This window comes from Chrysochloris asiatica, unplaced genomic scaffold, assembly GCF_000296735.1.
Source record: "Chrysochloris asiatica unplaced genomic scaffold, ChrAsi1.0 scaffold00140, whole genome shotgun sequence".
NCBI classification, from domain to species: Eukaryota; Metazoa; Chordata; class Mammalia; order Afrosoricida; family Chrysochloridae; genus Chrysochloris; species Chrysochloris asiatica.
Genome location: NW_006408658.1, coordinates 6667014 through 6683546, shown reverse-complemented (window position 1 = coordinate 6683546; position 16533 = coordinate 6667014). Strand labels below are relative to the sequence as shown.

The 16533-nt window shown below is 42.1% G+C and overlaps 1 protein-coding gene across 1 annotated transcript in view; it reads right to left on the bottom strand.

The window, feature by feature from the left end:
- Positions 1–16533, bottom strand: part of RNF121 (ring finger protein 121) — a 137190-nt gene that overhangs the window by 7074 nt on the left and 113583 nt on the right. Inside the window, exons 5-6 of the mRNA XM_006870258.1 lie at positions 14469–14576; positions 10019–10139 (exon numbers count right to left, since the gene is read on the bottom strand). Of these exons, the coding sequence (XP_006870320.1) occupies positions 10019–10139; positions 14469–14576 (229 nt within the window). The remainder of the gene's footprint in view (positions 1–10018; positions 10140–14468; positions 14577–16533) is intronic.

The following is a 16533-nucleotide window of genomic DNA, read 5'->3' as shown; positions in this document are numbered from 1 at the left end:
TTTTTATGCTTTCTGAATGCCTCCAGGTAGATGTGATCAGGAAATGGGCTTCCCTTTTCACTCTTCTTCCTGAGAAGTTTCAGGATACCACTGTTGGTCGTTTTGACGTAACTTAGGATTTAATTTTCGGCCTATTTCCTTCTTTTGTCTGCTTGTCCCGCTCCACAACCCCGTTCAGGCCTTTTTTCTAGTTGGAAACAGTTCAGGGCCAGCTGTGGCCGTTTGGTTTTCATTGGAAACTGTCTCTTTAAATTTTGAGGAGATCTGTGAGCATGCGTAGTAGAACCCTCCAAGGGTGGGGCTGGGGTGCCCACTGGCTCAGGCACCCCTATAGTCACCAGAATGGAGGTGCGCAGACAGCAAGGGACCAATGATCAGATACCAAAAGAGAAGAATGTCCACACCTTTATCTCAGCGGTTCTGCCAGGCATCTGTAGCCGCTCCGATCCTTCTCCCATGTGGTCTCACCCAAGATGGCGGCTCCTGGAGCAGCCGAGCGTTCTGGACTAGAAAGCAACAGATTTCTTGCTTCTGCCACAAATTCCCCCAGTTGTGAGCCTTCCAACCTTCTAAGTATTCCTTTATATGTGGTTCAGAGTTCTGGGACCATCCCCTGAGCCTGCTTGGTTGGGTATTCTGTGTTGTTGTTGGCGGAGCTCCTTTACTGCACTTCCACCCAATCCGCCATCTTGTTTGTTCCTCCTCTCATAGTAGATTTTTAAAGAGTCTTCTGCATTTACTATTATGATCTTGTCTGTACCCTGTGAGGTAGATTGCTTACTGTTGTTAATAACCTGTTGTTATTAAGTGCCATCGAGTTAATTCTGATTCATAGCAACCCTGAATTTGAGAAGTAGCTGGTTGATTTGAACTGCTGACCCTGTGCTTAGCAGTGCAGTGCTTATCCACTACAGTACCACACCAAGACCCCTAAATTGTTGGTCAGGCTTTTCTATTGTTGTTAAGTGCCAATGAGCTGATTCTGCTTCATAGTGACCCTGTTATCAGGTTTTTGAGGAGCAGCTGGTGGATTTGAACCACTAACCTTGTGGCTAGGAGTCCAGTTTTTATCCTACAGCATCAAACCAAAACTTTAATGTTGTGTATATTCTTAATTTGGGTTTGTTCTGTTCTTCTGTTTCCAAACAATTGCATTCTTAAAATGTCACAGTCTATCTTAGCATGCTAAGAAGGCACAAGGGTACTGGGACAGGCAGTAAGAAAGGACTATATGATTGCCCAAAGTAGAATCAGCTACACCGGAAACACCCCACAATATGTAGTAAGCTGCTCCCCTTACTCCAAGCTGTCCTGCTGGCCACGGCCTCTCTCAGCCATCAGAACTGCATTCGAATTCTAAGGGGTAGAATACAGAGATGCCACGCAGTCTCAAGACTCCATGAACCCAGAGCCCCCTGTCTTATTCCCAACATCTCACATCTTATTAAGTCTCTCTGACTTGGGGTGAGCTCATTTACTACCATAGGTAAACAGAGCAGCAATGTTACTAGGGAAATCAAAACCCAGCAAAGTAAAGAAACAAGTTGGGGACCAAAACCTAGAACCTCATTGGTCAAAGAATTAAGTTAACATTTGCTGAATGCTGCAGAATGATCTGTTGGCTAAACTCACCGAGGGCCATTATCTAAAAAAATTCTGATTTGTTAATCAAAGATGCAAGGGTAATAGGGACAGGTAAGCCAGAGTTAGAGGGCAGAGCCAAGAGCTGAGGGTGTTGAACTCTCATACACTGCAATCTTAAAATGTTAGCAATGAGAAGCATCTCTAAAATCCACCTGTCCAGAACTCAAAAGGCTGTCTTCTGGGCAGCTAGTAACAGAAATCTTTTAATTCATTTCTAAGGGCAGGTACATTAGCATCAACTAAGAATGAGAGTTGGGAATCTCCCTGGAAAAGAAAAAATCTACCACTGAAGTAAAGCTTGGCACTGGCCAAATACAATAGGCATTTAACAAATGCCTGCTTGCAGAGTTGCCAGCTTAATGAATGAATAAATGAACAAATGATGCATGGAGTGAGATGGTTAAATAAAGTCTGAAATGTGATCTGGGTTCAGCTTCCACATTGAGAATCTGCACAATCATGTAACACAACCTATCATCCTGACCTATAACACTGGCAGTAAGAAGTAGGTGTCCCCCAACTCAGGAGACGAGCTGGATCGCTGATGAAAAGCTTCAATTCATACCAGAGTTCCATCCCAGGAGCCTGGAGCAAAAGGGTACAGGATCAGAAGGGACTTGGAGGAGAAGCAATGACAGTAAGAGAGAAGTCCAGGAAAATGCCTAGTAGAGCTCTGGTGTCAAAAGTACTCCCAAAAGGCAAATGTGGCAGCTGGTAGGTAGGGTCAGATCCCATAAGCTGTTTCAATGAAGTCATCAGCAAAAGTTGCCAACTCAGGAAGACCCCAGCAACCCTACAGCCACAGAAACCACATAGAAGGAACACAGAGAAGGCACTGATATTGGGTTGGGTAAAGTAAAGGAGCTCTGGTAGCGTAGTGGTTACGAATCGGACTGCCAACCTTAAGGTCAGCAGTTTGAAACTACCAGGTGCTCCGCGGGAGAAAGATGAGGCTTTCTGCTCCTGTAAAGATTTACAGCCTTGGAAACCTTGTACAGGGTCGCTATGGGTCGGAACCGACTCGACGGCACTTAACAACAACAACAAAGTACAGGAAGGCAGATTTTCGATTTAACCTCACCCAAACTTTTACTTCAAACTTCTATCAATAAATGAGATTGGTCGCTTACTAAGTGCCAGCCACTGGACAAGGTACTTGGAATATAATGCTGGAAAAACACAAACCTGATGTCTGTCCTCTTGTAACACACAGTTTAGTACGGGAGACTGACATAAAAAATTCATATGAAATAAGCATTAATTATAACCTATCAATAGGTTATGTAAGAACACTGTGCAAAAAAAAAAGGAGGGGGGGTTTCGAAAAGCATAGGTCATCTGTGGCTTCTTTGAAGGAGTAACACTTGAAGTTGAGACTTAAAGGATGGGTGGGAGTCAGATGAAGAAGGGCAGAAGTGGAGAGAAGAGGCCCTGAGCCAGGAAGGAACTTGGTATATACTTGAGAAACTGAAAGAGGCCTAATGTGGACAGAAAGTTGTGAGAAAGAGGAAAGCCCTAAAACCTGTTGGCCACATCAAGGATAAGGGGCTGGAAATGGGAAGTCGTTGAAAGGCTTTAAGTAGGGAGTATTGTGGTCACATTCTAATTTGTAAAAGATCACTCTATCACCTATGTGAAGAATGGACTGGCAATGGGTTAACATGGACCCAGAGAGACCAGTTAGGAGATCATTTTAATTCTTAAAAAGCAATAGCTAATGGAGGCCTGTGCTAGGTGACTGGCTTGGGCTATTTGGTGACAGTGAAAGTTGAGCAAGTGGACAGATTGGTGATGTCAAATAAGACAGCTGAATAGTAACTGCTTGTAGCTCAGAAAAGAGTTCCAGGTTAGAGATCTGGAAGCCATTTAAAAATAAAAAGGAAATGCCTACACAAAGTAGAGAAAACGGTGTATAGGTTTGAGCTCAGGAGAAAAATAACATTTCAGGGGAGGAAGAGTAGCAACGGAAACTGAGAAAGACCCAAGAGACAACAAAGAAAACCTGGGCAGAATAATATTACAAGTGGGAAGTCTTTTAAGGAGGGAGAGGTTAATTGAATCAACCATGCTTGTGGCTGCAGAGAAGTGTACCAAAATGAGTGACATGGAGTCACTAGTGGTCAGAGTTAAAGTCATTTCAGAAAAAAGGTGTTACGGGTTTAAGTAGTCTCCTAAAAAGTATTTGTTGAAGTTCTCACCCCTGGTACCTGTGACTGTGACTATTTGGGGGTGTGGTGGGGATCTTTGCACATGTAATCACATTAAGATGAGGTCATTAGAGTGGGCTGTGGTCCAATATGGCTCATGTCCTTATAAAAGAAGAGAAAAAGAAATCTAGACACAAGGAGACTGTCAGGTGATAACAGAGGCAGAGATTAGTGTCAAGCACCTACAAGTCAGCAAACACCAAGGATTACTGGCACTACCACAGGACAAACGGCAGAGAACAGATTGTCCCCTACAGTGTTCTGAGAGCCTGACCCTACTGACAACTTGGTTTTACTTTACCCACCCTGCTGCTGCATGCCACTGAGTCGGTTCTGACTCAGAGTAACCCTGTATAGAGTTTCCAAGGCTGTGAATCTTTGCAGGAGCAGAAAGTAACATCTTTTCTAGCCATCCAGTTTGTGGTAGTTTATGTTAATTTGTTACAGCAGTCATAGACACCTAATACAAAGGGTATATGAACAGAAGCCAGATTAGAATGAGCTAAAGAGTAAATGAAAGGTGATCAAAAGCAAACAGGAATCATCTATAAGATTAGCTTATAGATGACAGGAAAAAGGTCCTTAGCTAGAGGAGAAAGTAGGTCAAATAAGATTTTATTATTTTTTTTTAAAAGACTGCTTAAAAGGTTAATGGAAGAGCCCAGTAGAGAGGAAGCCATTAAAGTCAGGGACCTGTTAAAGTTACAAAAGAGACAGGGAGTAATCACTAGCATATGAAGTCCATGAGAGGACAGGAAGAAATGGAATTCAGTATGGTTAGGACAAGCCTTTGTTAGGAGAAAGGACACTTCCTCCATTGTAATTCGAAGTGGAAGGAGAAGATGGGTGTAAATGCCAAGTAGATTTGTAAATGTAGTATCAAGAAATTGTGGGAATTCCCTTTTGCCTGCTAGCTTCTGAGGTTAAGTAGGAGATAAGATCATCTGTTTGGAATGAATGGACTGAGGGAAGGGGTGTGAGAAGCTTGAGAGTACAGAAAGTTTGAAACAGATGCTACTTCCAAATGAGAGAGTAAGCTCTTCAGATTTCTTATGTGTAGGATAAGAATACTATCCCTGATCTCACAAGACAGAAAACAAAGGAGTTTGTGCATAATAATAGGTATTCAGAAAATACAAATTCCTTCCCCATCATGGAATATCACAGAAATATGTCATGTGAGCTTTGTGTATTTTTAGTTTAATCCCCTTTCTTAACAGATGCTCACAGGAGAGCTTTGCCCAACCTTAGAAAACCGGCGGCAGCACTGAAGCCAGGAGCCTTGTGCCCAGACAACTCAAGCAGATTTTATAAATATTTGTTGAAAAACTGAGTAAAATCAAAACCCATTTCTGAGGGTTCTAGTCAAGAAGATTCCATAATACAGAATAGTCTGAAATGACCTCAGCTACATGGTATCAGTTGGCAGTTACTCATGATTCATTATTTAAAGGTTCTGACTGTTCTGTCTAGTCGTGAGAAGCTTTGGTAACACAGACAAAGGCTGGTGACTAGAGCCCACCGAGCCACTCTGTGAGAGAAGAGACCTGGCGATCAGCCCCCTTAAAGATTACTGTTAAGAATGTCTTGTTCTGTGTGCTGGGAATGACAAACACACAAAGATCAATCCTGCATGCTTAGGAGACGTTCAACCAGGCACATGTTCAAGCTGGATAGAGAAAGAAGAAACAACACTGGGAGGTGGGCAGACTAGAGGAAAGCATGCATGGGGGTGGTCAAGGAATTGCAAACACTCTGCGCAGCAGGTCCAGGAAGGCAAAATCAAACAAGGAACGGAAGGACAAAGGTTGTGGTCCTAAAGAAAGTGTGGTGGTTGACTGCAGCATCCATTTGCCCTTCTCCAGTGAAGACCCCTTTGTCTGGCATATTGCTATTCTGCATTCACAGTCTCCTTACAGGTGAGACTAAGTTTCGACTACTGAGCCCCAAGCAGAAGGATTGTGTGAAGCATTTGCAGTTCTCCTGGAATGAAAGAAGGTGAGATCGTTCCCTCCTCACCCTTCTCTTTCATCTTTCCAGGACAGAGGAAGATGTCATGACTGGAGTGTGAGGCACCATCTTGGCTACCGGGAGTGTTCCTAAAAATGATAAGTACAAGCCAGAAGAACCCACCTCGTGTCCACCTCCAGAAACTGTTTTCTAAATTCTGTTTTGTTTTCTCTTTTATTTTTATGTGTTGTTGTTAAGTGCCTTTGAGTCAGTTCTGACTCACAGCAACCCTGTATAGGGTTTCTAAGGAATGGCTGGTGAGCTTGTACCGCCCAACCTTGCAGTTCAAAATGACTTTGCAGTCCAGCGCACTAGTCTTCAGTGCCATTCCAAGACTCCATTTTTTTTATGTTAGAGAGATAATAAATCTGGATTCTGTTTTGTGAATGAAAAAAAGATAAATCCTACAGAACACCTGTACTCCAGATGATTCTAGATATACAGTGACTGCTACAGGCCAGCCAGACTGTTCTACTAGGTTGTTGTTATTGTTGTTATGTGCTGTGGATTCGGTTCCGACTCACAGCAATGCTGCACAGGGTTTCCAAGGCTGTAAATCTTTACGGGAGCAAAAAGCCTCATCTGTCTCCCATAGAACGGCTACTAGGTACTTTACATTAATTCATTTGATCCTAACAAAGATTCTTTAAGTTTGGCATTATTATAACTTAGGAAGAAAGAGCAAAGAGGTAAAGGAACTTGCTCAAGGGCATGTTGTTGTTGTTGTTAAGTGCCATGGAATCAGGTTCCACTTGTATGATCTGGTACAGTGTTTCCAAGAAACAATTGGTAGGTCTAAATCACAAATCTTGCATTTAGCAGTCCAGTGTCTATACTACAGCGGCACTGCAGAACTCCAAGGGTATACAACTAATTAAAAGTGGACTAGAATTTGAAAACAGGGATGTATAACTTCAAATTCCTGGAGATGGTAGTGTGCCATGGAGTCAGTTCCTACTCATAGCAACCCTGTAGCGGGGTTCCAAAGCTGTGAATCTTTATGGGAGCAGAAAGCCTCATCTTCCTCCTGTGGAACAGCTGGCAGTTTTGTACTGCTAACTCTGAGGTTAGCAGCCCAACTTGTAACAACTATGCTACCAGAACTCCTTGTGGGAGGGGTGGTTATGCTCTGTGGAAGCAGTTCTGACTCATAGCAACCCTGTGTAGGGTTTCCTAGTATTCAATACTTTAAAAGTATCCAAATGAAGAGGCACCTAGGCCTGTCCTGAATTATCTGGTTTCTGAGGGTCTAGAAGGTAAATCTGATGCACAGGAACTTATTCAGGAGTTAGAAAGAAGTATGAGGTAAGACATATATATAGCCCACTGCATCATGAACAATGTATTCTATACCACGTATCCAATGACTGTCTCAGAAGCAGCAGCCCAGAAAGTAGGCTTATTTCACAACCTCTGCCCACGTTGCTTGCAGCCATCCATGACTTTTTAAAGTGAGAATGGAAACTATATTGACTAGCTGTCACAAGCTTATGATCTCATGATGACCAGCTGGAGAAAAAAAAAAGCAGATGCTGTCCAGGCTCCTCTTTAGATTTATCCATATGAGGAGGAACAAAAAGCAATTCTACTGTCAACAGGAGCGGAAAGAAGTGTGAAAGCTTGTAATACAATGATAAAACCTTGGAATGCTGAAATTACTTAATCACAGGGACCTTGTCAGGTTCAACCATTCTCAGAGACAGGTACGCTGAGACCTATTAGCATACCTGATAAATCAGACATAATTCCTGACCTCAAAGTGAGGTAGAGGAAACAGTTCCAAAACCAACTATGACTCTCCAGGATAAGGAGCTATGATTACAGCATGTGCAAACAACTGAAAAGTTAGGTAATGAATGCATGTAAGGATGGAGTTTTCTGGCTTCCTTGAATTGCCTTCGCCAAACCATTCAAGACCAGGGATATTCCTGAAATACAGATTACCCTGGCTCAGGGACCCAAATGATCTTGAGTATATATAGCAAGGTTCACTTGACCAAAGCCTTGGCAGAAATAAACTACAGAAATTCTTAAGGTTGGAAAGAACCAAAATGGAAGCACAATCCATTCCTTTATTAATGCCAGAGTCCCTTCTTCTAGATCCCAGCCTAGTCTGATAATGTTGGCATCCTAAGACCTATCAGAGTCTGTTATTGAGTAAGTCTCCGCAATATTTGTTATGGGAAATACTGGACAATCAACCCCTGGTGACTCACCAGGTATTATCACATGTCATCCTAGAACTCCTCTCCACCCCCCAATGTGGGGTTGGGAAATGACACACTGCTTGTCTACAGTTAAGAGTCAGCAAGGTCACATCTCTTTTGATAGGCAAATGGTCTCCTCTGAAAAGGGCAGTCATTCTCCATGTCAATTACCAAGGGGAGATTCTCATAGAAGTTATCGGGATTCAGAACGCTGGCCTGAAGTACCAGGGGAATGGGAAGATGGATGGAAAATGGGAGATAACATTGTTTTTTAAAGTAAGGAACACAGGCTCTGGGTCTCATATTTGGAAGACAATAGTTATCTAGGTGGATTCTAGGTGATGGGTCCTAAGATGGCACTTACTATACAGAGGTAGATTAAGAGTCAGCTGGAGTAGGGCTGAGGGGTGGTCTGTTAAGTCACATTAGCCTCATTCAGGAACTCCAAGTTAGGTACTCAACAAATGCTGGCAAGGGTGTGGTGAGACTGGAACCCTTATATACTGCAGGTAGAACTGTACAATGGTGCCAACACTGTGGAAAAGAGTATGGCACTTCCCTAACGAGTTGGAAATGCAAACCTGATAATATCATTTTCTACTTTAGAAAATTTCCAAAGCTACTCAGTGGTTTTAGCATAAAAATAAAAATTCTTAGTTTGGCTTATAAGACTTTTCCTGGCCTGTGGTTAAGGGCCATCAAGTCAGTTCCAACTCATAGCTACCCTAGATAGGGTTTCCAAGGAGAAGCTGATGAGTTCAAACCTTGTGGTTAACAGTACACAGCTAATCCTATAGTGCCACACCAGAACTCCTTTGGAAACTTACTCCTTCTAAATTGTCAACACCCTGAGCATCTTCAAAACTATACTCTCTTAGTCTAGTTCCTATTTTTTCTAAACATTTCTACCACATCCTCATCCTTACAACCAATCTAGTCTTAGTTCCTCATAAACTCCCACCACAGGACTGTTATACATGCTATCTTCTCTATCTGGTATACTCATTTCCCACTTCATTTAATTACTACACATTGTTCAAGTTTTAACTCAATAGTCACATCTTCAGGAAAGCCATCTTTGAGCCTCTAGATTAGGTTAACCAGTTTTATATCTGTTCATAGCATCATGAATCTTCCCTTCATAATACTAATAAAAGTTGAAATTTTATAATACACTCCCACTAGCAAGTAAACTCCTTTTTGGCAAGAACTATGTATTTTTGTACCCCTTTATGTTTTTAGCATCTAGCATAGTGCTCAGCAACCTCATGTAGAACAGAATAAAACACTGGTCCTGTGTCATTCTCACAATCATTGGTAGCTCAGGCATCTGTTATTGTTGTTGTTGTTAAGTGCCATCGAGTCGGTTCCAAACCATAGTGACCCTGTATAGGGTTTCTGAGGAGCAGCTGGTGAGCTTGAACTGCTGACCTTGCAGTTCAGACAGCTTTGCAGTTGGTGCATTAACCCACAGCGCCACACCAGGACTCCAGCTCAGGCATATAGAAGGCATTAAATAAATATTTGCTGAATGAATGTTAACTATCTGCTTTTAAAGTGGTTCTTTGCTATAATGACACTAAAGTTAAAATTTTCAAAGTATATCTGAGGTCTGATTTTCATGTTTTTCAAGAAGGAGTTTCCATACATATCACCAATAACTGGAAGAATTTTATCTGGCTTATCTCGTTCTTTGGAGTCCTGGTGTGGGGCTGTGGGTTAATGTACTGGACTACAAAAATTGGTCTGAACTGCAAAGTCAGCTGTTCAAGCTCACCAGCTGCTCCTAGGAAACCCCATACAGGGTTGCTATGGGTTGGAACTAACTCGACCGCACTTAATAACAACAGTAATCTCATTCTTTACTGTCTTTCTCTTCTGTCACTCAGGATGCTATCATGAACTCTTTGAAGGTACACAAGACAGTATTAGCAGATCAGGTGAACTCACCCCTATGGTAGACGCCATGTAGTCTGCACACATTTCTGCAAAGTCCCGCTCAAGAACTCCATAGTAGAGGCCATAGAAGAGGAGTGAAATGCCAAAGTCCATGGCATCTTCTGGTTTGATTCTGTAAGGGAGATGCAAGGTCAATATGGTCTGTCCTGAGACACAACTGCTTTGGATCCCTACTCTGGGGCTCACAAGGCAGGATCTTACTCTAGAAAGCTCAGGGCTAGAGCTAGGGCTGGAAAACTACAGCCAAGTCTGACCTGTTGCCTGTCTGATATGACCTGTGGGCACTGCTAGAGCAAGCTAGCACTGAGTTGTGGAAACCAAACTAACATATCAGCTTCTGTCAGTGTCTCCTATTGGCCCTGTGCCTGACTCCCTGGCTGGGGTTATGCTTTGCAGATGCCCAGGATTTGACTGATCACCATCCGTATGCTGGGGACTCTGCTGTTGGCAAATACTGGGCACCAAGCCATGGAATTTCAGTGTGGAAGTTGGCAACATACTGAGGTGCCTTGCCATTAGTCAGCTGAGCTCCCCAGGAGAAACAGGCATATCAGGATCTGGGTATCACTGGACAATGGTCACAGTGGCCACACATCCCCTATCAGACCTTTCCTTCTAAAAATGTCTCAGTCAACTGAGCATAAAGCATGACCACCACCCTGGAGAGCCTGTCCCAGAGAAACAAGATAAAGCAGGGGAGGACTTTTCTCTCTTGTGATATAAAGAAAAAAACCAATCAGATGACACCAAGTCAGTTCTGACTAATAGCAGCCCCATGTGTTTGAGAGAACTATGTTCTACAGGGTTTCCATAGGCTGTGATCTTCCGAGGCCTCTAGATGGATTTGAACCATTAATCTTTTGGTTAGTAGCGAAGGGCTTAGTTGTTTGCGCCACTCAGAGACTCCCTCTTGTTATATAAACCCATGGCCATCAATTTGATTCTGACTCACAGCAACCCTATAGTGTACAGTAGAACTGCTCCTTAGGGTTTTGAGACTATAAAGGTTACCTAGATTTTGGTGCATGAACCCTAAAGTAATGACTATTTAAGCCCCTATGAAAACATTTTCCAACCACAAGTTCAAAACAGTATCAAAGGTTAGTAAATATTTACATAGCAGTTATCATAAACGTTTTAAGTTACATCTATCCATATTCTACATTATGTTATTAATGTTAAATTTTAATCCAAGTCTGTGTACACCAGGAAGGAATCCTGGTGTGCACTGGACAGCAAGGTCACTTTGAACTGCAAGGTCAGCGATTCAAATCCACCAGCCTCTCATTGGAAACCCTATACAGGGTTGTGATGGCACTTAACAATGTACTAAAAAGATAAAGATTTTGCCTATAATATTAAGAGGTTTCTTTTAATAATTCCAAGGGCCAATAATTTACAACCCTGATTCCTTGGATTGCTGCAGAAAACTAAGTCTGTTAAAATATTTGTACAAAGAACCATGATTGTTCACTTAAAATTGTAAACTATATTTCTTACATTTCTGTTGTTAGGTGCCACTGAATTGATTTTCAACTCATAATGACCCTATGTGACAAAGTAGAACTGCCCCTTGGGCTTTCTAGGATGTTGTCTTTAAGGAAGCAGATCACAAGGTCTTTCTTCTGTGGAGTCACTAGGTGGGTTCACACTGCCAACGTTTCATTTTCAGTTAGCAGTTAAGCAATGAACTGTTATGCCACCAGGGTTCATATATATTTATCACAGAAAGTTTAATTTGCTCAACCTTGTAATACTTACCCCAGACATTATTGTTCTGCCAATTAGCCAAATCAATGGCATAAAAATGATGACGATTTCCAATTTTGCTTTTTCCTTTGCATAGTTTGTTGTTGTTAAGTGCCATCAAGTTTGTTCTGACCCACAGCGACCCTATAGTATAGGTTTTTGAGGAGCAGCTGGTGAGCTTGAACCACCGACCTTGCAGTTCAAACTGACTTTGCAGTCCAGCACAGTAACCCACACAGCACCATACCAGGACTCCTTGCATAGTTTAGGCAAGGTAAAACGAAGTGGCAGTTACAGAAAAAAAATCTTTAAAACATAATGCAGAATCTTGAAACTTTTTTTAACCATATAGGTTAAGAATATACCAGAGATATCTTGGGTTTCCTGTGATGAGATGTGTTAAGACTCTACCCTGATAAATTTCTCTACATCTTTTGGTAATCTCCTTTTTCTTTTAGCCTGCACTGCTCCTGGGAGAAAGAATTTCATGGAGTTCCTCCCACTATGTAAAGCAAGATTTATTTTTACTTGTCTTAAAATAAACTTTCAAAGAGACTCCTGCTTAATGTCTAGTCATCCTATGCATGAACCTGACTGTGAACCCTAAATCTCATTAGCTTCAGGGCACTGTTCCAAGCTGAGGATTCTTCATTATTCACGGCTCACAGCCACCATGATTTCTGCCAGGAAACCACACTTCACTCTCCTCTGTATCACCTATTTATCCTGCCTTCCAGTCCTATAGCCCAAGAGCTCTGCTTCCTTCGGAGTTGTACAAATCTGGGACCAGTATATATCTTTTGGAAAGGTTTATGACAATATGAAGCAACAGCCAAAATCTTACTCCCGGAAATGCACCCTTTGGATGCAATACAATGTTTACTAAATTGAAAACAATCTACTTGCCCAACAATGAAGCAGGATTTCAATGTCCACAGGTTAACTTTCTAGAAACCTGATAAAGGCGGAATGCCATCTGTGATCCTAGACAACAATACTGTGTTAAACATGATCTGTAATAGTGTACTACATCTGGACTAGATGTGTAAATGATCTATATTACCTGGTGGTAGGCAGTTTTGGGCTTGCCTGACTGTGGTGCATTCTTGAAACTGAACGTATCTCTAGGGGGACATGGGACTTCTAAGTCAGGGTTGTTGTTGTTGTTGTTAAGTGCTGTCAAGTCGGTTCTGACCCATAGCGACCCTGTATAGGGTTCCCAAGGAGCAGCTGGTGAGCCTGAATCACTGACCTTGGAGTCCAGCACATTACCCCACAGCACCACACTGGTGGCTCCCCACATTCTTGACACCTCAGCTATCATGCTATTGAACAGTCTTGAGACTGCTGAGGTTTCTGCAGATACTGCCCTGCTGCTGTTTCCTGTTTTGTGTCCTTCTAAGTGGAACTGCTGCCAGGTGTGACCAACTGTGGTCTAAAGAGTCAGTCTAATCCAGGGTCTGGGAAATTTTTTTCTGTAAAGGGCTATATAATAAATATTTTAGGAATTTTAGCCCATACAGTTTGTCACAACTACTCAACTGCAAAAATAGTCATAGATCATGCATAAATAAATGAACATTGCTCAGTTCCACTAAAACTTTATTTAAAAAACAGGTGCAGGCTAGACATGGCCTACAGATATGGTTTGCTAACTCCTTGTCTAATTGAACCTAACACCCCTCAGGCAGTAAGGAAGTTTCAATAAAAAATACCCACAAGGCCAGGGAATATAGTTCTATCAGGATGATAAGTTATGAGTGACTGGCTACAACTTGTTTACTTTTATTATTACAGTCTTTTCTGTACAAATAAGTTCTTAGGAAGAAAGGTATACATTTCACTAGTTCCTCTCCCTAGACACCAGCAAAAACAAAAACAAAAGGTACTCAATTGTCTTAGACATAATCAAACACATTGAGAAAATGAATTGCTGGGCTTGGGAATTCAGGACCATAGTCTCAGGGGACACTGATGCCAACTGGCATAACATAGTCTACAAAGACAATGTTCTATATCCTACTTTGGTGAGTAGCAGCTGGGATCTTAAAAGCTTGTGAGCAGCCATCTAAGGTGCAACTATTGGTCTCTCCTGGTCTGGAGGAAGGAAGAATGAGGAAAATCAAAGATACATAGAAACAGCAGACTAATGGACCACTCGAATATCAGTCTCTATGACCCTCAGACCAGAAAACTAGAGGGTGCCCAGCTACTCCTGCCAAGTACTCTGAAAGGATTCCCATTACATGGTCCTGGAGAGAAGGGGAGAAAATGTGTAACGAAGCTTAACATCATCAAAGAGACCAGGCTCACTTGTCAGAGAGAGACTAGTTGAACCCCCAAGTCTATGGCCCTTGGTTACTCTTCAGGTCTGGATATGAACTCACCCCCATGGCTCAATTTTCAGCCAAATGATAACTCTATAAGGGGAACAACAACACTAGTGAGGTATACACACTATAGAATAATCAGCCAGTTGAGATTTAAAAAAAGGCAGCATTTACCTAGAGACAAAGTTCAGAAGGGGGAACGGAAGTAGGAAGCAGAGAGAAAGTGGGATAAGTGATGCTACTGAGGACATTGTAATGAATTAGATGAAGCAAACTATATATACATTGAATGTAAAATTGATGATCTACTCTGTAAACCATCATTCAATTCATAATGAAAAAGTTTAAAAAAAGATACTCACTTGAATAGTAAGTTAAGACCAAAGAGAGTAAACATGACAGCCATGTAGCCAACGATGCCAGTAGCATAACTGATTTTATAGATCAGCAGGAACCACTTATAAACCAACCTGGAGGAAGGAAACAAAGTTAGTACAGCTGACACAGACCTTCTGGACACAGGGGCCCTGAACCACCAGAACAGAATCCCTTATTGTCACATCTGATGGCAACATCAGGCTTTCGGAGCCACTAAAATTATGACCCAAAGCTGTTCACTCCTGTTAACTGCAAAACCATCTCCATGTACCAGGGAACTGGTATTTTCCTAGTCTTGGACCAAAGGAAGAAAAAGATTCTCAAAAGGAGGCTTAAGCCACAAAGAAAGCACAGAAGACCTCAGACAGCTCTGCATCTCAGTACAAAGGTCAAATTTGGCCTAGCTATGCTCCCGATGCACAAGTCCAGGCAGCGTTTCATTCTGTTGTATGGAGAGGGCTTCAAAGAGTTGTGTTGGTTTTATTTAAAATGTTTTATTGTGAATTATGTGATAGTTTACATGGGAGAACATTAGCTTTACATTCCACTATCTTTTAATTCCAGTTTTCCATTAACCTTTTGAAGTCCCCTTTTACATACAAGGGTATATCAAAAAGTATTGCTACAATAGCATTGTTGTTGTATAGGGTTTCCAAGGAGTGGCTGTTGAGTGTGAACTGCCGACCTTGTGGTTCAGTGTATTATCTCACCCTTTATTTAACAAAAATATCAAAATGTGAAGCTACTGTTCTCTATGTAGGGCTCGACACTTGTAAAGGCAATGTTGTCATCTCTCTAATCCTTCCCTGAGGAATTCTGGGCTCTTTGATGGACACTGTATAGAAATGGCAGTCTGGCATCCTTATGGGATTCAGATCATGTTCCTTTTAAAAATTCTTTTGAATTTGGGGAACAAAAAGAAGTCTAAAGGAGCAAGAACAGGGCTGTAGCATTTTTTTCCCTTGATACAAAAAGTATGCCCTTTTTTGAAGGCATCCTAATGAGACTAAGACAAATGTTATTACTGAAAGAAGTTTGTCAGCAGTTATCCACTGATTTTCAGAGACATGTTTGAACATATTTTGTTTGGAATAAACCTATGTATGCATGAACTGGAACCCTAGTAGCAATAATTTTTTTACTTATCTCATCGAATCTGTATGAGTGAGAATCAACTTGATGGCACCTAACAACGACAAAAGCTAGCTCAGAAGGCAACAGATGAGGAAGACCATTTGTTCTTGTCAGCAAAGAGAATTCAAGGGAGGATGAAAATGAGGAAGAATTAACTAAAGCCTTTTGTACCTGAATCTGGTTAGTCTGAATATAGCTTTGATCCTATCCATAGGCCAAAAAACAAAAGGAATGATTGCTAGTGCACTTGCTTCTGAAATTACTTTTTTCAAGGGGGTAAAGAAAGGAGAAGCAGTCCAAAAGCGTTGAACTGAATGGGATGTATGTGTGTGGTGGCATATTAGTGGGAAGGTAAGGGAAGCAGACCTGGTGGAGGTGTTAAATGAAATCCAGACCACGGAGTAGCGGGGTGAGAGGTGTCTGGAGACCAGGTCGATGGGGAGATGCTGTCTAGCGGGAAGAGACTGCAGGGGCCGGCCAGGCTGTCCTACTTACCCAGGACGCGAGAGCACCGTCCTAGCCTAACTGTTGGATCCTGGCTTTGAGGTGGGGTCGACCAACTTAGAGACTCACAAGTACAGCCCAAAGCGTCTCACTACAACCCAGTCGCCCCTGCTGCGCTTCCGCCTCTTGATTGACATCCGAGGATGGAAATCCTGCCTTTGAGCCGGTCTTAAGGGCCATAGCACAAGGAGATTCCTATTTAACAGCAATCACGCAACCGCCACTCGTCTGTCTGTCATGCTGTGGTGGTTTGAATTGCTGTGATTCTGAGTGCTATGCCACCGGTATTTTAAACAACCAGCAGGGTCACTCATGGTGGACAGGTTTCAGATGAGCTTCCAAACAAAGACAGACTAGGAAGAAAGAGTGACAAACTACTTCCGAATCACTAGTCACTGAAAACTATGAATA